General features: G+C 48.2%; 1 protein-coding gene across 1 annotated transcript in view; it reads right to left on the bottom strand.

Annotated features, from left to right (window-relative positions):
* The window catches only part of PRKG1 (protein kinase cGMP-dependent 1), a 487,572-nt gene extending 463,761 nt beyond the window's left edge, over positions 1–23,811 (bottom strand). Inside the window, exon 1 of the mRNA XM_067299666.1 lies at positions 23,528–23,811. Coding sequence (XP_067155767.1) covers positions 23,528–23,793 — 266 coding nt within the window. The 5' untranslated portion in view covers positions 23,794–23,811. The remainder of the gene's footprint in view (positions 1–23,527) is intronic.
* Between the last annotated feature and the right edge of the window lie 1,332 nt (positions 23,812–25,143).

The raw sequence follows: 25,143 nt of genomic DNA, 5'->3' as shown, positions 1-25,143 counted from the left end.
ATATATTTTAAGGGACAAGATTACAAACCAGCAGATATCGTCTGTCCACCCCCCTCCAGTCTTTGTAAACCTTTTCACTTCCAGAAAACGGCTCCAAAAAACTGTGTACTCAAAGTGCTGGTTTCCAGGTAGGGAAAGACCATCTAGCCATGAAATGGCCTTCAGAAGCATCTAAGCAAGTGTCTACGTTGAATATCATCTGCCCAGGCTTTATCCTTTTTTTCCTGCCCTGACCTTGCTCTAAAACCCTTGCTAGGTCATAGGAGGATGGTGAGCTATTTCTCGTCTCTCTTAGCCCACTAAGACAAATTGGGACCTGTTCTTCCCCCCATATCTTTTCCAGAAGAAACAGAGCTGCTCTTCGCAGAAGCAATATGCAATATGTATGGAAGCAGCCACCTGCCGGCAAACCTACTCCTCTTTCAGCTTAAATGTAAGGTCTGGCGTTCAGGGCCAGTGTGTGGATTTGTGATGCTCCAGCAGGACTGCAGAATCCTGGAGGATCTTGTCTTAGGGCACAGGGAAAGGCATATCCTCCCACGCATTGGCTTTTCTTCAAAAGTCACTCCACAGAGTGATGTATGGCCCTCAAAATACTCAGATACCACTCTTAATTCTGCCTCTGAGCAGGGGCTGGCCATCCTCATGTAGCCGTTGGCTGGAGAAGCACTTCCCCCACTGATCACCCCATACCTTCCCTTCGAGAGGCTTTCAGGGAGGCAGCAGCACCTTCTCCTGACCATGCCATGGAGGCCACCTGCTCCGACCAGATGTCTACAACCGTTTCTGAGCCCTCACGTCTGCAGCCCTTCAGCCATCCCTACCTAAAACCATCTCTGCTGGCCTGTCCCACTGGCTGCCCTCTGCAAGCTGCCAGAAAAGCCAGAGATGCAGGAGACACAACTCCCCGTACCTCAGCTCTCCCCCTATACCTCGGCCACCAGCGGGATCCACGGCATCACCTCATCCCCCCTATCCTGAGCAAGCTGCTGGTGAGAAATCTCAGTGGGTGGAAGGGTTCAGGTGGGCATTCTCCGGATTGAGAAACAGAAAAAAGAGCAAAAGGAGACCGTGGCAGGTCCTCTGCCCCATGGCCCGAAAGCCATGCTGTTAGTGTTATCAGGGACACAAAATAGCCGTGATGGTGGCTGGTCTCATAAGAGACAGACCTATCTCCTCCTGCTCGGAAGAGCCTTTCCACTTTCCTCCTTCGCGTGGGTGGTGGCCTACACACTGCAGTACGGACTGCCCTTACGCTGGGCTCTGACTCAGAGCTGTCCCTCGCCACTGCCCGGTGGCAAGAGGGACAAGATGTCCCCAGTGGCACAGGCAGCCTGGATCGTTGGCCCCCTCTGAACCTCCTGCTTTCATGCAGCCCAGCGCAGAGAGATCTGTTAAGGAACGAGGAAGAGAGGCCACAGCTAGGCGACAGGGGATGCAACAAAGCTCAAGAGCGAAGTGGCTCAACAGGAGCTCAGAGTAGAAAACAACTAACAAAATGGAGAAATAATATAGAGACACCTTCACAGAGAAGAAACGCTCAGGATTAAATAGCACTTTTGAAGCAGCAAAGGTGTTACAAGAACCAGTTAGCCAGAACCGGAGGACAGGCAAATTCAAACATGAAGGCACCTATTTTGCACATGAAGGGCAAATGACCATGAGAACAAGCTATGAAGCAAAGCGGTAGATCAAACATCTCTGCCTTCAAATCAAGACGACAGAGGTCTGTCTGCGGTGTCACCTCAGCCACCTTCTCCTGTGCTCCACAGGTGCTCCGAGGTGCCCGCCGTCACTCCAACTGAGTAGATTTATGTTGTAAAAGCCCCAAAACAACCACTGCTTTTCTGCCCAAACAGACATTTGTTCATAAATCTTCCCTCTCGCTCTCTGTCTTGGGGTTTCTTGCTGCTGCTGCTGTTGTCGGGAACGTTGCAGCCATCCAGATGTCTCCTCCATTTATAGCCGCTGCGAAGAGCTGTGCTCTTCCTGCCAGCGATGGGAAAATATTTCACGTGGCCAAGTTGTGTGTGCCCGTACACAGGAGCCGCTTCTCCCGACCTAACAGTTGTTTTTGGGGGTTTGGCAGCTTTGACCCAGGAATCCTTCCCCAAAGTTTAACTGTTAAAAATACCAGGGTCTGAACACTGCAGCCTTTCATCCTCGCTTGGTCCCCCCAGGCCAATTGCTACCTCTGGTTGCATCTGTAGAGCTCCTCTGGGGGCAATGTGGTTACCCAGATGTACCTGAGGGCATAGCTTGGCCCGTTGGCTATGTACTTTACCTTATTCAAACCATGTGTTTAAAGATTTCTGGTCTATGACTCCTTTTATGAGAGCAGAGGGTGGGGACCCAAATCTGAAAGCATGTTTCATTCCTGGGAAAGCTTTGGGTCTGTGCAGCCCTCGAGCTTTTCCTTCTGAAACAACCTCCCTCCTTTCCCTGGCAACTGGATTTTTGACATTTTTAACCACTTCCCAGCGTTAAGCTAAGAGGCGCTCTCTGCATTTCACCTCCTTCAGCAGGATCCGCATTGCTTATCTCCAGGGACGTATAACCTGAAGTCAAGGCCACTAAATGTGGGTCTCTCATTACCTCGATCATGAAATATTTGCTGTCCTATGGAAGATAACACTGAAGTAATCCACGTGTGTTTAATCTCTGGTAATCAAGGCTTGCCTGATAACCCTAGCCTGAGTTTCAAAATGCTCCCACCCGCTATGCTTGTGCAGTAGGTACCAAAAACCTCCCATGGTCCCTCCTCATCACCATCCCCCAGCTACACACGCACGGTCAGAGGTGTCAGTCACAGCACTCGCCTCCAACGTTATTCAGCTCTTCTGATGCAATCTCGCCCTCTGCAAGACAAATATAACTCCCTCCTCACTGAAATAAATAACCACTGCACCAGGGCACATCCTGGAAAATCAGGCCCATGGCATTTGGGGAATGCGATTAATACAGCGGTGAGATTTACGACTAAAGTGAGGCAGGACTTCACTTGTAACTTGAATATTCTTTCTTATCCCAGCCTGCCACTGAGTTTTTACTGGACTTGCTCAGTTACAGCAGTGTTTAATCCTTTATGGGAGGTGTAACGTGTGCGCTAAGAATACAACCTGACCTGGCAGCCCCTGATGTACGTGATGCCCTTGTCCTTTGCAGCAGCCAAAGACTCTGGATAATACTGATATACTTCCATACCTGTTGCTTATGCCATATTGCTGCATATCATCCACTATATCTGTTCTTTTTCCTCTCTTTTCCTTTTCCTCCCTTAACATTTCATAGTCAGGAAGGTGATGGCAAAGCATCTACCCAATCCCAGGGTTAAATCTGAATTAAATTAAAGCTCTATCCAGACCCAATCCATTGCTTGTTCTTCTGCACAGTGGTACCGAACCCTTTTTTTTTTCCCTTGCCCTACTGACTATTCTACCAAGCTCATCGGAGCTGAAAGCAATAGAAATTTAGCAGAGACTGTCTGTGCAAAAAGACAGAACAGATCAGCCTGGCTTTGCCAGACCTTTTACTATCAGTCCGCAAGTCATTTGGGTTTTCAGAGCGCGGACTCCCTTTCAAGTTATTTCCCTTTATACCCAGGAAAACGCACAGTGACCCTTTTCTTCCCTCCGCCCCTATTCAAGGCTCTTCTCTGTCCCTGTCCGTCTCCTGATACTCAGCAGTGTGACTGCGTGTTTTCTCATTCAGGTGCAGAGCCAGAGCCTTACGCCGGAGCGTTTTGTAGTTTGAATGCAAAAATTCCTGCCGAGCCACTATTTTCAGCTCAGCCGTGCCATTTTTAGAGCTAGAGATACGCTTCTGAACAGCTTCCTCAAAATCCGTAATACCAACCCTTTTCCGCGTACTATTTCTGTTCACCGGGATTTCTAAATTTTGTCTTTTTGCTCTACTTCTCTGTTTATCAGCTGTGGCCATACAATAACCTGGAAGGGGTGTTACAATTTCATGAAGGCTACCAGCTTCAAGTCTTCAAGCCTATAAATAGCTATATAAGGGCTTCCTGAAAGGCGAATCCATCAGAGCTGCCGAGGTGGTACCACTTTCACACTCATCCACACGCACTTGATCTTATTCCAGAGGTGCAAGCCCCAAATGAACCTGCGTCTTTTCTCATTTAAAGCTTGCATTTTCATTCAGTTCTCTTAAACCAGGAGTACACTTACAAAGAAAAACCTGTGTTTAACCTCCTGCTCAGTTTTATTTGCAAAAGAACAGTAAACTGTCATGTATTTTAGTGTGCCAGGACCTACTTCATCACATTGATAAACAGAGCAATTATTTTATGCAATGTATACAAGTGAGAATGATGTTTGTAAAGGCAAAAATGAGAGACCTCCCAAAGGTTTTAAAGATCAGGCGGTAATAGGATGACATTTCACTTTCTCGGGAACATTTGTCTATGATGAAAACAACGTCTAAGCACACAAAATCAAGTCATAATTATCCTATTATCATTGTGTGGGTCCGAAGGCCAGACTGAGGTAACGTCAGTGGAAAATGTTTCCTACACACTGTGAAATCATTACCTCAATGGTTTCATTAGCGGAGTGTGAGGATCAAGCAGCTTCTGATGGGAACAGACACTCATACAAAATTCTTCCATCACAAAGTCTGAAATAGTGTCTCAACTGCTCCCTTAAACTATGCTACTTAAAACTAACTTCTACTAACGTGAGCAGCTGGAGGGAGAAGGAAGTGGTCACAAAAGGGCAACCACCAGAGACAAGAGGACCAAAAAAGAAGTCACACAAGCTAGAAGCAACCCTTATGTTCTCAGTGGGGCAACTGCAAATAATGTATTTAAAGAGATAAACAGGAGATCTACCTATTATATATATACGAGCTAAAATAAAGAAAGGAGGACTTCTGTAGACTAAAATCAAAATCTTAACACCGCTTAGCCAAGACACCACAAGCCACAGAGAAGAGAAGCTCCTGTCCACCAAGAGTAGACCCTGGATAGAAACCCTGGAATTGCACATTGCGGAATTGCACAAATTCCACGTAAGCTCCCATTAATCGAAGCAGGCAGGAAGATTCACACGTCTGGCTTGTTAAACCCAATGGTCATGGCTTACTTAGGAAGGACCATGCAGGCAAAACATCATTACCTGGCAGGTTGCTGGAAACTCAGAAGAAAAAAGAAAGATCTTATGCATTGGTCCCTTAACAGATTAAACAGAGGGGGACATGCGCTACGGACAGCTAAAACACTGCAAAACAGAGCGATCGGCCCTTTATGCACTGTCGGTGCCGAGAAAGAAAAGAGCCATGCTATTATGGACCTCTGCAATCCCACTGCTCTGTGCTAGAGGTCTCGAAAGCATCAAAAGAGCATCTGCGTCGCTAAATATTACCGGACAGTACTAGAGAGTCTTCTAGCTGCAAGGTATCATATGCAACACGAGGAAGAATATGCTAGACCTCACGTTAGGTAGAAGGGATGATCCTTTAACAAGTATTCTTCTAGGCTTTTTCTGTATTTTGGAAGAAACGTAGTGTTACAGGCAAAGCCATTAACACCTCGTGTTCCACGCTAATGATGATGCTAAGCAACAACTTTGGCTGTTAGGCATTTTTAAACCTGCAAATCCAGACATTTTCAAAAAAGGTGGACCCGGGAGCCACTAAGTTTTCTCTGCTGTTGATTTTCAGTGAGTTTTGAAATACTGAGCAACACCTTGGAGGGCCAGGGGAAAGCAAACGTTTCACAGATATTTTTTTGGAAGGCAAACAGAATAGCACAGATAAATTATGCCAGCTTGACATTGATCCTGGACATCCTTTGGGACGAGAGATTCTGAATGTAATTGCTAAAGAAATCAAGGCAATATAATGAATGCCAATCTATATGGCTATATGGAAAATAGATCTCATGAAACCAGCTTAGCGGTTTTTGTTAAGGAGGTTGCAAATTGGGTGGAAAAAGCATTAGCATTGATGTAATGAAATTAGATGGTTCTAAATTGTATAACTTATGAACTTGAACTTGTTAAGCATGTCTCCTATTCCAGAAACTCACTGTTTTTATCTCAATGAAGGGAGGGCTAAGAGGGATGAGCTGCCATCGATAAAGTGCTCGAGAAAAGCCTGAGAATAGACAGCTAATCCAGCAAGCAAGGCTGTAAGGCTTTAGTAGCAGGACCGTGAAGTTCGACCAGTTCAGGCTTGAAATGTGGAGCAAACGTTTAAGGGAGAGCAATTAGAGCAATTAATCTTTTAAGCATTTACAAGGGATCGTGGTGCTTTCTCAATCACTAGCAATTTTTAAACCATGCTCGAAGGCTTTTTTTTCTTTCTCTCTTTTAAAGACATAAATATAGTAGTGGAAAACAAAACCTCAGAAAAGCCTAATGGCCCATCTCCTACAAATCAGTCTTGATGATCACAGCCGGCCTTGCTGGCCTTTTAACATATCCCTTTATGAAAACTAAAGCAATTTTCATTCATTCTTGTGCCGTCTGACATCATTTGGGCGCCGTAAAACGGCTCGAAAGCGAATACAAGTGTAATTGTAACGTTGCTTTCCATAAAAGAAAGTTACACACTGAATTTACAAATGCTGTCAGCCCGCCATCCTGCAGACTTTTCGTTCCGGGAATTCGCACGGAATACAGATGTACGGACTTTATCAGCATCGCATTATGCCTCACAATGCGAAAATGATTGCATGACGAGTAAATCCAACGCCCACGCAAATACTGCTGCTTCCAGTTCCTAATGAATCACAGACCCAGGACGGGGGTCAGAAGAAAAATCATTGTGGGGGAAAAAAAAGCAGCTAAAATTGACTGCTTCACACGCTTGCTCGGGCAAAAGCGATCCAAGAAATACTAGCTGGGGAGATTAATGACGTAATTAAAATGGACAGTAACTAATATGTTTGTAGGGTTTTTTTGCTATTTTCACACTTTATTTAGATTTGATTTCAAACCTCTTGGAGACAGTTAATTTTTAATCTGCTTAATAAGAAGCAACAGAATGAAAGAGAAGGAAGAAAATCGATCTGAGCCTCCGTGATACAGAAGTCAAGACATAAGGGAGGGTGGAAATTAGCTCTACCTGTTCTCTTCTATCAGAGTAGTAATGGCACGTTATAGGTCAACACAGTTAAAAGGTACAAGAGCTCATACTGAGATACACCAGAAGGAGCCGGGTGGAACGGACACAAACAATTCAATATCTTCTGGATGCTGTTTGAAATCAATTCTTGCTTTAACCACCCAGATTATTACATGAAACTGGTCTTGATTTACTGCACAGTAGATGCAAACTTCACTTTTATCACAAGTCCTATGCTCCTGGCCCTTCATACCTTTAAATTCAATGTCACCCCAGATAAAAGGTCTTGGTAAGGAGCCCGAGGGCAGTAGCACCCCTAGGTGTCATGCTGAGGGGCTAAGATGCACCCAGATGGCAAGGTGATGACCTTGACATGATGCCACTTAGCCTGGGTGAGTTGTTTTTCTTCTGAGGTGTGTCTTGATCATCTCGATGGAGTAAGGGACATGAAATGAAAGCCAGAAGGCCTGCATGTATCAGTCATGAAAGATCACATTAGGAAATCCATGAAAATCTTATGCAATTATTTCATTACTAATACAGGCCATAGTTGGGCAAGTCACAACACTTTTGCGCGCTGAAGGAGCAAGTGCCCATGTCATCAGATTCCTTCCCAAAAACACATGCGGCACATCAAGCACATATGGCAAAAGCATGGAAACCAGTGTTCTACACTGGTTTTTACACTCCCTAATGGAGTTGCTCTCAGTAACAAATACAATCTCTTCAATGAGCTGATTATCTTCCTTCCTTAGACCTTCACGTGTTGGCTGCTGTACCTTGCTTTGAAAATATTGGCAAATCCAGAAAGATTAAAAGGACAGATTTTGCTATTTCTAGTACAGATAGCGTCCGCTGCAGCTCTTTCTGAACAGACGTATAACGACAGTGGGGAACAGGCTTTATAAAAGCTAACAGCATTGCATGTTCAATTCCACCCTTTCCAGTCATCACCTGCAAAGTTTACTCGCTTCTCCAGGACAGCACTGAATTATTAAACACTGATCCTTTATGACAGATTGTACTGCACAGAATCCGAAGAGATTACTCAGACACCAAAACTACTGTAAAGCTGTACTTCAGCTGACCTGTGACACCATTTCCACTTTCCTTTCCCACGCGCTTTTCCCTCTGCTGCCCCCAAACGCACAGTTTTGCTTCTGTAGGAAGTCGGGTGCGCTGCACGTACATGCTGGAAATGCTGTTTGCTTCAAGCAGATGATAAATATTGCACCGAATAGCTCTTCCTCTCCTCCACCAGGGCAGAGTTATATGGAGAAGAGAGTCCTACAGAAGACGCAAAGCGTATGAGCGTCTGCAAAACCCAAGAGTTTCTGCAAAGGAAAGCAATTATCCTGTTCTGCATTTCCAAAAAGACAATCCAGTCCTTTACCTCAGCTGGGCATCCAATAATGAAATCGCAGATCAAACTAAGCAATATGCTACCGGCAGGCAGAGCCTTACTGCCCAAACCTTACGTTAATGCACCAGCCACGTATTATGCAGCAAAAGGAAAAATATATAGATTTCACCCTTCACCTTGAGACAGATTTCTTAATGGAGCGTGAAAAATCAATCAACACTCGCCTTGGTGTGTACACCCCTGCCCGTGGTGATAAAGCAATAGTATTGTCTTATTCCTGTAATTGGTTTCTTAGCAGCGCGGGGAATTCTCAGCTTGCGAGGGGAAGAAACCACACCGCAGCCAGTTGCTCACGATGCAGCTGCCCCGGCATTTTTCAGAGGCAGGATAACGTTTTTCCTTTCTTTTCTTCGTGGTTTTGATGAACATTCCCAAAACCGAAGCAGCGCTAGAGTCAGCACTGCTGGGGAATTTGAGGGAAGAAGGGTGGAGGAAAATATCATCTAAAGATGACAAGCGTGAAAACGGGTCTCCCTTCCTGTCCGGCTTTGTGTTGCTGATCTGCTTTGGATGCACCCATTCCCACTTATATCCATAAAAAGGTTGAGCACAAGGCTCAGATTGAGAACCTCAGGTCTCTTCCTGACTCTCCTACTAGCTAATACAGTACCATGGGTAAGTTATTCATATTCCTCATCTGTAAAATGAGAGACTCACTAAAGAGACTCACTTCAAACCTACTGAAATAAAGGACTCTAACGCATGGGGATGCTCTACAGAGAGCTGTCAAAAATCTCCGTATAAAAGCCAGCTCAGGAACTTTTTTTCCTCATTTAGGCTGAAATCCCATCAGAACCTCCTACCAGACCATGTGCCAATGGTACATCTAAACCACAGTCCCGATTATTCCCCCAGCCAAATACCCGTCTAACTCCAGACTGCATCTGAGTGCCGCATCCCCAGGCATTTTTCATACCTGCAAGTAAAACCGAGATGCAGATTTTGTCTGAAATGTAAATTTTGTTTTCCTGTGTCGCAGCAGAGAACGGCCTTTATTTGTCCTTATTTACAATCTGTATTTCATTCTCGTTTCAATTCTTTTCCTCACATTAGGTTTTAATACTCTGAGGCTTTCCCATTTACTAGAAGTAACAAGTCATCAGCCAGCCACAGCCAGTATATACCGTTATTGACACTTGCCATAATGAATCCAATCATCGTACGTTTATTTATTCACTATCCTCTTCCATTACCCATATGTATGTTGCTGTGATTCATTGCTGGTGCCGGTTTTCTTTTGCCCAAGCTGGACGGCTCTGTCCCTGCGCCCATCGGATTCACGGGACCTTTTTATGGACCTGGAGAACCACCTTAACTTGCTTTGGTCTGCAGGGCCACATGCTAGGTAGATTTTGAACAACACAGTGGAGATCTAAGGGTTTTTCAATCCTTAGATGCCAAGGTAATGAGGAAACGTATATTTTAGAGTAACTGTACAAAAGCAGCCAGCCCGGGAGAGTTTTGCTATACAGTCTATTATACAATAAACACAACTCTATTCCGAATTCATTTCTTTCATTTTTGGCAAGTATGATGCATGCATGAGAGTGCCGTATCTGCCAATATGGGCTAATAATTTCCAGATGACAGGAATAACACATGTGTTAGTAAGTAATGAGATCTCAGGTAAAAAGCTATCTTTTCAAATGCACAAGTACTTTTTTTTTTCCTGACCCAGTGGCTTTTCTTCAAAAGACTATTGCGTTTATCTGAATTTTTTGCAGACCACCAGGCTAAATTCAACGGTCTAAAAGGAGACGCAGCAAAATGGAACAAGAAACTGTGGACAGCTTTAAGGGCAGTTTCTCCAAAACTGTAACACCTTACATTCTGTTCCTTGTTATGGGGGAAATCTTCATATAAATCACATCTGGTTAAGTAAATATAACATACCTCAAAGGCATAAAGCTTGTTTTTTTGCCCATTTTCTAACCCTTATTTCAAACCCTCTTCTATACATTAGTAAAGGAAAGATCTCCTGGTATTATTCAACAGGTGAGTTCTGGCCGCTTGGAAGGAATCTAACTTCAGACAAGCGTGTTAGAAAACTGTGGGTATACGATGTGCTTCTCTAGCTAACCGTTGCTCAATATTATCTTTACAGGAAACTAAAATTAAAAGTCTACAGATTTTTTTTAAAGTCCAAGATTTCTTCTTGTCCTTACAAAGTAGTTTGGTATTTGACAAATAGTAAAGTGTTTGCTTTTTTAAAGAAAAAATTGATAATCTGATAATTCCGGGATGACTGCTACATTCTTAATAAAAGACCAAATTAGAAGAGGAAAAAAAAAAAAAGAGGAAAAAAGGAAAATATACAGCCATTTGCATGTTTTCAAGTGCCCATTTTATGGCTAGCCACCTTCATAGAAAAATCTCATTAAGGTATCACGATTCCCTGGTATCCATGGATTTCACTTGAATAAGCAACAGAGCAAGGGGATTGTGTTTTGTCCGCATCCGAATAGGAGATAGATTTCAGCTCTGATTCATTAAATAGCTCATTATTTTTTTAACCAGGCACCGAACACTACACAGCGCGCTGCACCCTCCAAAACACAGGCACGGGGTGTATCGAGTTCAGCACGCTCAGCTGTGGAAACCTCAGCCTGTTATTGAGAAAGCTGAACCGTGACGCTCTGCTTGGATCTAATTCTGTTTTCTATATTAAAAAAAAAAAAAAGGCTCTGAAGAAAAGAAAACTCTATATGATCTTCCGAATTACAGTCAAGGGTGAAGGAGTTTCTCTCTCCCGTCGCCTGGGGATTTGTACGGACACAGCGCGCCGGCTCGCGACAGTAGCAGTAAACCAGAAAAGCAGCGAGCGTTGAAGCCAACAGCGTCAGCCACGTAATCCGTCCGCTCTCCGTGTTTGCCGAGGACCCTCAGAAGGTGAAACGGATTTAGACTTCGGTAGCCTATGGAGAAACCACTGTTAGTCTTCTCCGTGCCCTCCAGCGCTCATCTAAAAATGGCAAAGGTGGCTACTGCAGCAGAATGTAAATGTTACGCTTTATCCACCTTGTCAGTCCTTTTTTGTTTTTTTCCGACATTGGCAGAGCGGCCGTCTATTTATAGACTCCGTGATCAGGTAACTCTTTGGGGAGCAGCTCCATCTGAGCAGAATAGAAAAGGAGCTGCAGAAAGAAGGGGGGAAAAAACGTCGCTCTGGGAGACAACGGAAACCAGGCCAGAGCTGTGCAGCGAGAGGTTTCCACTCTCCTCTCTCTTCTCCCTCCACAGCGATACCACAAGGGGAAAGGAGACATTAGTGGCACTCGTCTCTGAAGGATCTGCTTGAGGTTAGCCCAATGTATTTCACCTGCACTGCAAGATTTATGAAGCCCGTTCCCAAGTGAGGCATCCCAGCACCAGCTGATGCATTGGGACACTTTCGACACCTTCAACAGAGGAAGCCTGTAGGTCCACGCTGAACGCTTGTGGCCAAATTACACAAATCAGCACCTTCTCTCTTGACTGCAGAGAGCAAGCCCAGATCTTGCATGCAGAGACTGAGTTCTGGGGGAGAAACGTTCAGGGCATCTCTGTTTTCTTAATGCTCAGGTGGCCACTGGTCCAGGCAACACTCCAGGCATGGATTGGTCTGGATCAACTAGGTCTGTCCTGAGCAGGCCTTGACTCAGCGCTGCTGTGCTCCCTCCGCTTTCCTCACAGTCCCAAGGACTTCTGCAGCAGCAGAAGCTCCATCCTCCTCTTCGCTCTTCAAGCATTCATCAACCGCGCAAAATGGCAAGGCACAGACACTACCACCAGCACTGACAAGGAAGGGGAGGACTAGCATGACGAATTCAGGCCTAATGACAGCGTTTGACCAAAGTCCCGATCTCAAAACACCCTTCAGCAAGACGGGAAGTGAGAGCTGTGCCTGCGATGGGGCAATCTCAGAGAGCCCAGCAGCTTCAGGGCTGCATCAGAAGACACATTAAACAGATGTGGGTTGGAGTCATCCTGTGGGCAGCACATTTCTAGATGTTGAAGTATAGCTTGCTGCTTTTCTGGCACAGTCTTCGCAAAGGTTCATCAAGGCTGGCTCATCCCACTCTCCTGCGCTTATCACCTTCCACCCAAATTACATGCATTTAACACCTCATTTTTCTTATTTTCCAAAAAATGGGCATCGCTGATGCAGTCAGCATGGTGCTGCGTGGTGCAGCAGCAAAGACAGGAACGGTGTACCCAACGGCACCCAGTTACAAGATGTGACTTTAAGGTAATGCCAGGCAATGAAATACCTTTAAGTAATAAAATCCTCGTGGCTCCAACTACAGCTCTTCACTACATGCTCAATGTCTCGAGCATATGCAGAATTAGCCTCACAGGAGCCATGCCGTGTTACTTATCTATGTTTTCCTCCTTCCAGTCATCTTCTCAGACACCACTGCCCTACAGTGATAAATGCTGGGAGATGAAAAGCAAAAACGCCTCGGAGTACCCTCAGAGACACAGCCTTGTTCTCGCCAAAGTTGTCTCGTGCGTCTGCCAGACTAAAGCTACTTTCCAGCTATTTTACCAAAAAAAATCTCCCCGACGCGCTGCAGCCTGTGCTTCATCCTGGTTGGTCCTGGAGGAACAAACCCACCCCAGCTGGGAGCCGCTTCCCAAATACCACGTATTTTTGTTATTAAAGGCGTGATCATGAGCTCTGAACTTCTGGGTGCGTTCCTACAGACAGAGGACAAAACCGCCCTCCGATAACAGCAGAGCAACCTTATAAAATAGAGTTAGCCATCCAAGCCGCTCACATTTTTAGAGCCGTTTGCTCCTTCACGGCTTTTCGCAGAGCCACCTTTCCAAATTACTCCAAAATCTAATCTGTCTGCGCCTCACGCTCGCTGTATTTCCACAGTATTTCTCCCAGCACATAGATTTATTTTCTTTCGACTTTCGAGAGTGCCTGCAATAGCAATCAGTATGCTTTGAAACCAACGGGGCACGTTTCTCGAATCGCTTCAAAGCGCCTCCCAAAGCCATGGCCTTTAACAAGAGTGTAGCTTTGACTTATTTACTCCTTCTAGCTTTCTTTTTTTCTTTTAATAGACGTATTCTTAAGTAATACACCGTCTAGCAACTCCCCTTCCAGCCTTAGTTGAAGCACCATAAAAATCTCTTTCTCTGCGCTATACTCATTTCTGAGCACTTCTTCAAACCATTAAAAATAGCCAAACTGGAAACCATGCTTCAGGACGCATTTCTTAAGGCACAACTTCCTAATATACCCATTGATTCCAGTTGTTTTAATTGCATTTTAGCTCAATAATTACACCTGTTCTAAGATAGCTACCATACAGTCAAAATTCTGCATGCACTTTAAGCCATTTTTAGAGGGTTTGGGATCACAAAATATTTCCTGCTCAATAAATTATTTCCAGTTATGCTTCCTACCTCTCCTATACAGCAGGATAAATTAGACAGAGTCAAATCTTGTGCCGATCCTCAGTACGCAAAGCATTAAAAAGTTCAAAGAAATCAAATAAGGAAAACATCAGAGGTATACACATGAACAGAAAGTAAAATTACAAGTTTCAGAACCAAATCTGCCATCATAAACAACTGAACAGAATTTTTACGATGGAAATTATATGCTGATTTGTCATTGCAAATACCAGCAGTGACTTTTATCTTGGAGGATTTTAGAGGAACTTCAAACCAAGAGCAAAACACGAGCAAAAAGAACTCAAAATTTCCATCCTTTTGCTCTCTCTAGATTCAATCACAGCCTTGTACTGTACTTCATCACTGCAAGCCATATATCAAAAAAACCAAACAAGTAAGACACTGACACCCTGAAACTAATTCCCACCTGCGCAGTTACTTTCTGGGCCTCACATATCAGTATTTTGTTTTCTCTTAAAGTGTCTGGACAGGTAATTAAACCCCTACTTTTCATCCTTAAGATGGTTCTGCCTGCCTGAGTCTGGCCTTTCTCCTGTCAAATGCCGTTGGTCTTTCTCACACATTCATTTCTGGGCTCTCTTCTGCGTTAAACAGTTTGGGGGGGGGGGGAAAAAAAGAAATCCAGACCTGCAATGATACTCCCTACCCACCCCTGCGTGGCCAACCACATCACCCGAGCATCTCCCTCAGCTCCGTGGCCTTGTTAGAAGACACCCATACACCTTGCCAAAATAATTGAAATAAATGCATGTAAGTGCCCGTTAAATATTTACGGGACATAACAATTTATGCTGCTTGAATCTTACAGTCGCACGATCGACTTACACTTAGTTTGCTGCTGTGAGGACCTTGCAGGCATATGTTTTTATACTGTTCTATGTGCCAACACGTCTCAAACCCACAAACACATGAAGAAAGCAAATGCCAACAGAGTGCAAAATAAAATTAATTTGTTTAAAAAGTTAAACAGGTGGTAAACCTTTCTTTATAATTAAGCTTAGTTACATCTTTGGCTCTTATTTTGTACCTACTCCAACTCAAATCATTCGTCACCCTGGGTCAGGAACACTTAGATATAGTGTTGTACCGGTATATGCTACTGATAACGCGTCTCTGTTAAAGCTCCACTTTGTATATTCGCCTTGCAAGATATATAAGGGTTTCTGAGTCCTAAAGAGAATAGACAGCCCTGCTCCAATATATATGACAGTACACAACACTCCTGTCATTTTTAATGGACAACTGCAGCTACTCTCAGTCTTTCAGAGATACAGAAGCATCTCCTGGGAAGGGAAACGCAACACAAACCTAGCTGCTTTGGTGTGCCCTTCAAGGCACATCGTCTTTAAAGAAAGACATGGGCTGAATTTTAAGACTATACCTAACTTCTTGTTCGAATCGACATTTAAACCAAACGAAAAGTTATACCTAGCCCACTCTACTGGAACTGAATCCATTAGACTGCATCGTGAAATGCCCCCAAAAAGCCAACGGGCATCTTTATTATACAGCTAGTTTTAACAAGCGAGCAGACATGGATTCAAGTGAATGTTTTTACTTAGCCCGACCCTATTTAAATCAGTTCATTTGTGCTACAGGGAAACACTTTCCCTCAACACAAGTTTTGTGTGATTTATTCAAAGCCATCCTGAGCAGAGAGAAAGAAGCAATTCAGTAGCTACGAAGGCCTCGTGAATGCAGTCGCATATCGACTGGTGATCAAAATTGAATCGGGTGGAGACACTACAGCAGAGGGTATTGGGGGACAGCAAACCTAATCCCGATTAGAGGCTCCCAGGAAGTCACTCAAGCCTGTACTGAGCACAAGATTGTTCCTTTGCTGCTGCAAGGCATGTCTGCTCTCCCCAACGCCCACAGCCTTGGTCAACCCTCTTACCAGGAGCTCTGGGTCACCTCTTACAACCACAACCACCTTCCCGGCAGATTTGACTTCAAGCTTATCACCTGGGAGCACTAAGCCGCAGGCATCTCAGAAATCCCAGGAAGATCAGGTTGGAGGGTCTCCAGTCTGGCTCCACCTCACAGCACGGCCAACGTTGCAGCTACAGCAGGTTGCTCCAGGCCACGTCCTGGTAAGACCAGGCAATCCCTGAGGATGGAGAGTCCACAAGTCGTGGCATCAGCTGGAGAGATTTGGGCACTGACTCAGAAATTCTCCTTCTCAGTCAGGTATGTGACTACCACCTCTTCTTTCCACCTTTCAAGACCTGAGCCAAAGCACTGCGTCGGACACCTCTGCGACACTTGGTAGCACTACAGGAGAGGTTGCTCCCCCTCTCCGATGGTATCCTGCACAGTTTGCCAGCCAGTTTGCTTGGGCTATGCCCAAAACGTGAATTCGATCCGAAACACAAGCATCACCGTTTGGGCTCATGAATCCCAATGGGCCAACAGTTAGGTCCGAAACATCCCAGCTTCTGCTAAAACACACGCTCTCTTGAGCTCAGCCTTCATTCCACCGTCTTTTTTAGCATCTCCTTCACACGCACATACTTCGCTTGTGACTGCATGGTTTTATTACTAATGGAACAACTATGCTTAAGGAACATCCCCAAGCAAAACGTTGAAAAACCCTGTAAAAAAGGGCGAAGCAGCCCTCATCTTTTCCAGCCAGGAGGTCACGACGGAGGGTAAAGCTCTTTAAGAACTCCCTTGCCAAGCTATGCTAGATATTTTCCAGGACCTGCACCAACTCCACGGGCAACTGAACGAATATCTTGGGAAGGCTTTTTTTCCGAAGTTTTTCATTAGTAAAACTGCAAAGAGGGATGCACCGTGTTATTTTAGTCCTTTCAATCTCATTTTGCTTTGATACGCTTTATTGCCCTGAGGATTTTTGCTATAGAGTTACCTTTGTGACACTAAAGTCTGAAGTTCTAACAAAAATGACACTCGCTGTGACTGAAAAAAAGCCAAAAAAAAAAATCTACTGTGGCTGAGTAGTTTACAATACCATATATGCCTAAATCTATGCACTGCTTTTAAAAATGCAACCATGAGCAAGACACACGGCCGCCTTCTTCTTCTCCAGACTTAAAGTGAACTTCCGTGATATCCAAAAGCTATTGTGGAGAAATAATGCACCGCATTTGCTAGATACCATCTCCTTTTTCAATCTTTTAAATGAGTTCACATCAAAGATTTGAGAGCAAGAAGCAGTTTATCATACCGCTGCCCCGAAGCACGGCTCTACTTTTAAGGTTTATATGTAATCACAGTTTCAGGGATTCATAACGCAACCAGGCAAATTCTCCCCTGGCAGAAGGTTCATTGCACTGTAATCTCTCAACTTCAGCAAAGTCTCTTTGGCCGGGGCCGAGTTCCCCCGAGGGAGGCGGCGAAAGCCTTGTGACTCGAGTCGCTTAAAAATAGTCGGAATAAAGAATTTGAGACGACGCCGGCGGGAACGACGCGGCGCAAGCAGGGGACGGGCAGCGGGATCTCTTCCCATCGCCCTGCTTCTCCACGGGGACGCTCCCTGCAAAGCGTGGGGTCGACAGGACGGCGCCTACGAGCTGCGACACGCGAGCTGGCGACCCACTGTAATAAATAAAACCTCGAATACTCGGCTTTATTATTAAGAACGCGCCAAAGGAAAACCCCGGCGTCGCCCGGTTTGCTTTTCCGCCGTCCTGCCTGTCCATTCGCCCTGCGGCCAGGGATCGTTTTCTTCTTCTTGCGTTATTTCTGCGGGAGGTGGAGGGCGAAGCCCGGCTGCAACGGCTTTAACGCGCTGCAAACGTGGCACCCGGCGCCGAGCGGAAAACGAGCAATAAGGTGGAAAAGGACGCTGGCAGCAGGCTTGGTCCCGAGGCTCGTGCCTCACAGCAGATAGATGCCACCCCACGTCCCACCTCCGCTGGGAACAGGACTTCCCCGCGTTGCCGCTCGCTCGTCCCCCCGGGTCTTCATGGCGAGCCTCGGAAAAGCGACGCCCCAGGAAGGGGAGCAGGAGCGTCAGCCCATTAAAAATTAAAAGCAGGGAAATGGTTTCAATTGATTAACGATAAACCTTTGCTTCTCGCTCGCTCTCTCTCACCGTCTAAAACCCTTCCGCTTATTTTGCCGACCTCTGACTTCTCGAGGGACCTGAGGACCCCCTGCCGTCTCTCTTCGTACAACAACCTACTCGTCTCCAAACCTGGCTTAATATCCTTAACCATTTTATCCGATGGACTAAGTTACTCTACCCGGATAATCAGATAAAGGATGAGCCGAGCAAATAATCAGGCTCCGATTTCAATCATTCCCCTTACGGTGGTTTCCGGCAATTTGCAAATTAAATGATGTTGGGTGAAATTTGCCTCCTCCACGTTTTCTCCTCTCTTTGGGACAGCACTAAGGGCACTAACCAAGCAGCAAGAACACCTGGAGCTTTAGCGTTTAAATCTTCCTAAATATGCTGATATAAAGGAATCCCGATGATCTTTAGGTGTCGATCACCCAGGAACGAAGCATCCAAGGAATGTGCTGTGCCAGCGCTTCGGAAGCGGATGGGAGCGGATCAGCGACGGACAAACGAGCGAACAGAGACATTTTTTAGCATTGTTTAAAGATTAAACGTGCGCCGGTTCTATACATCCAGTGGGTTGTCGCTGCACCGGTAAGGAGAAAATTTGCCTGCCGTCTCCCTATTTCTGCCTAAGATCTGGGCCGGCCTGAGCGATATTCATGAATTTGGGAGGCTGAGATGACTTTTGTAAATTCTCGAGTGATTTTGCCATCAGACAAAAAAAGAAAAAAAAGAAAAAAAAAGAAAAAAAAGCATCCTTACTATTTAAGGCGTAACTGCTCTGCTATATCAAGTGCTAAATGACCCGGGGTCCCAAATGATCCTTTCCTTTCGTTAGTTTAAAGGCCTTCCTTAACATAAGCAATGCATAAGTGTCGCTTTTTGCCCCTTACAGCACATTATGCACTTGTCCCTGATATTCAAAGATAAGGAAAAATGCTTATTCCCTGGCCTTGGGAGATCACAGCCACGGGTAAAGCTGAGTGAAGCCGTTGGCTTGCTTTTATTTTATTTATCGGCCACGCGGCGGCTGAACGGGGGATCGATAATCCCTCAGCGGCCGGCAGATGATGAGCTCATGTCTAAATCAACGCACCTCAGCCGCTCCGGCGGGAGCCGAGTTCCCGGAAAAGCCTCGCCGAAGAGGGACCGGGAGGGGGGGGCCACATCCAGCCTTCCCGCGAAGAGTGAAGGGGATGCGTTAGACGAGGCGGAAGGTGGGAAAATTAGCCATCGGCACCGGGTGTTCGTTAGGGCCAACGTCTAGCCGGGCGCGGGAAAAGGACTGCTAAGCCGAAACCAAAAAAACACACCCCGATACCTCGCGCCAAACGTTAGACCCCACTGCCATCTTGTGGCAAATGCTTTCCGAAACAGCGGGAAAGAGGGGAAAAACCCTTCGAAAAGTTGAGGACCGGGTCAGCTGCCGTATCCAATAATGACGAGTTATCGGGAACGCACTGGGAAAGGATCAGTTGTGCCTCAGAAGATGCTAACTCCGGATCCCTAGCGTGGCCTTAGATAGAAAGCGATGCAGAAAAAAATGCACAGACAGGGTCGTCCAAAAGAAATTTGCCAAGTTAAGGAGCTAATTGCACACGTAAAGCAGCTTATAGAGCCGCAACTTACTTTTAGTGGTGGCTCCAGCGCATTAATACTTATCTATACGCTCGCGTTTATTGATTATTTCAAGGCATTTAGCAGTTTCCAAAGTAATATAGCGCTCCGTCGGTTGGAATAACGCTCGTCGGCTCCAACAAGCCGCGTTAAGCCGCGATTAGGCATTGCGCCTCCGAATTAAATAGCGTATTTTGCGCAAGTCACCGAGAGGCCGACTTAGACGCCGCGGATTATCACGCGTGCCGACGATTCGCGCGGCGCAGACCCCGCTTAGGCGCTGCAAACCCAGAGATTAGCACCCCCTCGGGTTTTCGACAGCACCTCGCTACGGGAATTCGGCACTTTTGCAAATCCCCGGGGTATTTATCCGGCTGTTAGTCCCAGCTCTGAGCGCACCTCGGCGGTTACGCTTTGCACCGTTTATCGTTCGCCGTGCTTGCGCTGCGGCAAAGGTTTTGCTTAGCAACTAGGAATCCCTTTACTAGGAACTGCTTCCCGAGGCGTTAGCAAAGATTACTCCGTCATCTAGTTCCCTGCGTGGATGGCTGCTAGCGTGCTCGGAAAAAAAACAACAGCTCGACTTGTTTTGCTCTCGCCGCTTTTGACGAGCAGCCGCCCGACGTGGCATCCGCTGGCACCGAACCCACGCGCGCCCCGGAACGCTGGTCGTGCTCAGACGCGAGCGCCCGACAGCTCACGGAGCGAACGCAGCCGAAAGGATCGTCAGGAGCGCAATTTGCCTCGACGCAGCTCCACGCCGACGGTAAAATATTAGCAAAACAACAGGGAAGAGCATCAATTTGAGAAATACACACGCGCGTTCGGCACTTGGTGAAGCCGCAGCGTCCTGACGCTTTTGAAAGGCTTTGATTTATATATCGGAATAGCTGTAGGGCTGCGGCCGTCTACGTGCACATGCTTTCCTTTCTTCTGTTAAATTTAAGTTCCCTGAAAGAATAACTGAATAAAAACATGCTTGCAGACGAAAAGTAACACGTCTTTCAAAGCCTTTCAATTTTTATGTGGCTTTCTCCAGATCTCAGCAAGCCTTTAGGGCTCCAACACTACATACTACACGTGTTACACGTATGTAGTACACATTACAGAAACAGGTTACAACACGCACAACATTTTGCCAGACCCAATGTGGAGACAAAACTGTATTTGCTGCTTCTGCCTTCAGCTGGGATTTAGCTACTTTTTGGGTTTCTGTGGTGTCATTTACTAGTGTCGACTCCCTGAGATTTTTAAAAGCGTTAGTATATGCTGCAGGCAAGTTGGCCGCAAACAGAATTAAACGCATTGCAGATAATTGTAAATATATCTTTGGGAGGGGGGGAAAAAAGCATTTAAAGTCTGATCCAGACCCGCATACCTAGATAAAAAGGTTTCCATTGACCCCAATTTGCAAACAATGCACTAAACGGGCTGAAATATCGTACTGGGTTTTTACGATACGAAAGTTGTCCCTGGGTTTTCGAGAAAAGGGCTGTTTTATGCTTCCCAAACCACTCCCGGACCTGAAGACCTGCGGGATAAACAGTTTAGACAAGGTTATCTGTTGCTAAAGCACAGGCCTGAGGCTATTTGGAAGACGAACCGATCGAAGCTCCCTCCGCAAGGCAGGAGCCGGCTGTAACGCAACGAGACAGGAGGAGGATTAAACAGACCTTAACAAAAAGCTCGGAGCAATCCCGAATTGGCTTGGTTACCATCGGCACGGCTACCGAGAGCCGGGCCGGGGTATGGGAAAGGTTGTGGGAAACCGTACGGTGACTGTTAACCATGGATAAACTGCACGGGATGCATCACGGGCAGAGCAGGGAGATGCACGGGGAATTAAGCGCCAGCCTGGAGGGCAATCGGGAAGGGAAACAGGCCCCGCTGTGGGTTTTTTCCCCTAAATTGGAACAACTCCGCGGGATGGGAATGATCCAGGACAGGCACAAGGAACCTGAGGAAGAAGCGGGAAGCGATGCTACAGGCAGAGACCGAAGGGTGACGGCAAATGCTAAACCAGATGCAGGCTCGCCCTGTAGCATCAAGGTACGTAGGTCCCTCTGAAACATCACATGCATCTGCTGCAGGAACAAGTAACGAAGGTCCTTCTCCCTTTGCAACGTCACGAGGAAGCAGCTTTTTCCGGCGCTTCGCTGCCAGCCCAGGAATAAAGCTTGCTGGAGCCGCGAGCGTGTTTATTAACTCCTAAGTGAAAACGGGGTGTGCTGGCCACCGAAAACCTTGCTGTTACTCCATACCCTACGGGCAACGGGTCAACGCTAACTCAAACCGTTAGCAGCTCTGCTCCGCTGCAGGGCTCTGCTGGCAGAGCGAGGGACACCACGCTCCTGCCCTTGTCACCCGGCCGTCGCCGGACAGCGGGTCCCCTTCGGTGCAAGGGAAGATGACGGTGGTCGAGGCTTGGGCTGACCGTAGCCTTAGAAAGAGCGCTGGCAGCGGGGCGGGCAGGGAAAGGCCGGATCTGAGGTTCTCCTCCTGCCGCGACGTTTGGCCTTCACCGAGGCCGGAGGGACGCGAAGGGACGTGCTAACCCAGGGAGGGATGAATTGCTCTGCGGCGGTCGCACAACTTGCCGGGCATGGTAGTTGACGTCATCAGATCGATCCAGATAATTAAGGAAAATTAAAACAAAACAAAACAAAACTCAACAGCTCTTCATTAATCTTTACAGGCAAAATAATCTTGTTCAACAAAAGGCAGGGGACGGCGGTCAAGGAAAGAGCGGGCGTTCGGTTTGAGCGACAGCAAGCGGTATTTTGGGAGGGGATTCAGGAGAGAGGTGCAAATCCAAAGGCAAACGCAAAGAAGGATTATTTATGAATGTTTTTTGCCAAAATAAATAACTACGTGCAGAAGAAACCAGACCTTCGGGTATCTCCTATTCTGGGAGCGCCAGAGGCGCAGCGACTGTTGAAACAAGCCTGACATTTACTTCCACAAACTGCAGTTGCAACGAACTCGCACAAAGCGGTTGCACGCAGACAACAACTTTTCTGTCGCACTAGGAAATCCCCACGGAAACGGAGGCGCGCTGCTTTCCACTTTTTTCCCAGAATATACTCAGGCGAGAGAGTCACACGCTCCAAAACGCTCAAAGAGCCCAGATCCTCGGGCTCGGCAGCGCGCCCAGGATCCCGCAAATAATTACGTCCCCCCCCCCCCCCCAAAAAAATCTCCGTGGGTGCTGTCTGCTCGACGCTGGGTAACGCAATGCAAAGCACCAGGATAAAGTATGGGGGTGGAGGAGCGGCGGCTTTAGTTTTTTCGGAGCCGCCGGAGATTTTTGCACGGATGGGGGTCAGCAAAGCGGTGCCCGGGTGCGCTTTTTTTTTTGGGGGGGGGGGGGGACAGCAGTGCCGGCAGCACCTGCACTATAACGGGGGCGCAGAGCAGCGCTGCCCCCCCCCTTGGAAATAAGCCGAAAAGAGAGAAAAAGCGGCCGAGCCCAGGCTCGCTCTCAAGGTGGCTGCAAACCAACTTTTCTCCCGGGCCGGTTGCAAACTTTTCCCCGGGGCCGGAGCGCGGAGCGGCGCCGGCGGAGCGGGGCCCCGGGGCGGAGCGGGCCGCTGGGCCGCCCCCTCCGCGCCGCTCTCCCACGGGCATCCCCCGGGGGAGCGGGGGCACGGGGGGGGGGGGGGGGGGGCCAGGCCGCCTTTAATGGGTTATCCGATAGCTCGCAGCGGCTAAAAGCCCCCTAATGCGCTTCCTCTCCCTCCGGGCCGCCGGGGCTTTCAGCCCGGGCCCGATCGATAGCGCTTCTCCGGTGGCCGCGGCGGCCGTGGGATTTGGGGGGGGGTGGGGGGGACCGTGTCCCGGCGCCGCTGCCTCCCCCCTCCCCACCCGGGGAGAAACTTTGGGAGGGTTTTTTTGCTCCTGCTGGAGGAACGGGTTGGGGAAGGGGGGGGGGTGGAGGGGGGGTGCCGGGGCCCTACCTCTCGGCCTTGGTGAATTTGCGGAAAGCCTGGCGCAGGTCGTGGAAGGAGCGGTAGGTCTGCGGCTCGGCGGAGATGCCCTGCGCCCGCGTGGTGCGGGGCCCGATGTGCGGGCTGGGCGCCGGCAGCACCGACTGGCATTTGTGCAGCCGCCGCCGCAGCTCCTGGATCTCCTCGTCCTTCTCGCCCAAGCGCCGCTCCAGCTCCTTGATGCGCTCTTCCTTGAGCAGCAGCAGCTTGGTGAAGTCGCCTTCCAGCTCGCTCATTTTGGGGGCGCTCCCCCCCCCCTTTCCTTCCTTCCCTCCCCCCCGGCCTCTCCGCTGTCCCGTTGCGCGCAGGCAGCGCGGCGCTGGTGCCGGGCAGCGCTGATTAGCTTTTCATTGAGAAACCAATTAGAGGCGCCGCGATCGCGAGCAGATCCGCTCCCGCGGAGAGAGAGGCGGTGCGTGTGTGTGTGTGTGTGTGTGTGCGTGTGTGAGTGTGTGCCGGGGGGGGTGGCTCCTGCCCGCCCCGGGTCAAGGCGGCAGCTCCATCCTCCCTGCGCGCTGCCCGGCCGCGAGTGACCCGCAAGGAGCGAGGGAGCGGGGAAATGAGGGGAGAGAGGGGGGGAAAAAAAAGAAAGAATGAAGGGGAAAAAAAAGAGAGGAAAGAAAAAAAAAAAGGGGGAGAAAGCTTTTGTGCCACTCCGCGAGGCTGGGATCCTGGAAATAGCAACAATTACCATGTGATCGGAGGGTGACGCAGCTCCTTGTAACTGGAGCCGAAGACTTGGGATTCAAACAAGAGCGCTTCATAAATATTAAATTGCCTTCTGCTAATGAGCCACGTGGAGCCACCACCCGCCCCCGCCCGCCCCGTCCCTGCGCCCCGGTCCGAGCCCAGCCCCGGCCTCCCTCCCTCCCTAGCACCCTGCATCGCTGCCCACCAGAGCACCCCCGTCCCACCCCACTGGGGCACCCTTCATCCCATCCCTCCTCCCTGCCTGCTGCGGCACCCTCATGCCTCCCTTTGGCATCCTGCATCCCTCCCCAAGGCATACACCACCTCCCTCCTCGCCAGGGCACCCAACATCCCCACCCTGCATCTCTCCCCATCAGGGCACTCACCATCCCACCCCGCATCCCTCCCTCCAGGAGCACCCCATGCCCATCCCCGCATCCCTCCCTTCTGGGGCACTCTACATCTCACCCCACAGCCCTCCCCACTGAGGCACCCTGGTCCCCCTACACACACCAGGGCACCCCACATCCCAGAGTGCCGACAGCTTGCGTCCCACCCCACCAGGTCCCCCTGACCCTGAGTGGGGGGAAAATTGGCTGCCGGCTGGGGAGGGCAGGGAGCCTGGGTGCTTGCCAGTGGCAGGAATTCACCTTTCCTGGACTTATTTGGAAGAGCCCATCTTGCACATGCATTTTTAATGCTGGCTGGCAAAGGGCACCATCCGCTCCCATATCGCATTTCCATCTGAAACCACCGTTGCTTCCAGGAAGGAGAGCAGGGGCCCCTTGCTGCAGGCTGGGAAGGGGGGGATGACTCTGGCAGACCTGCCCCCAGGCAGGGTGAGGAGGGGAAGAAAAGCACCTGAGGTGTTCTTGGAGGATGAGAGTGCATCAAAA

Source organism: Apteryx mantelli, chromosome 7 (assembly GCF_036417845.1).
Source record: "Apteryx mantelli isolate bAptMan1 chromosome 7, bAptMan1.hap1, whole genome shotgun sequence".
Taxonomy (NCBI): domain Eukaryota; kingdom Metazoa; phylum Chordata; class Aves; order Apterygiformes; family Apterygidae; genus Apteryx; species Apteryx mantelli.
Note: the sequence above shows the minus strand (reverse complement) of the source record. Positions and strands in the feature narration are given on the sequence as shown.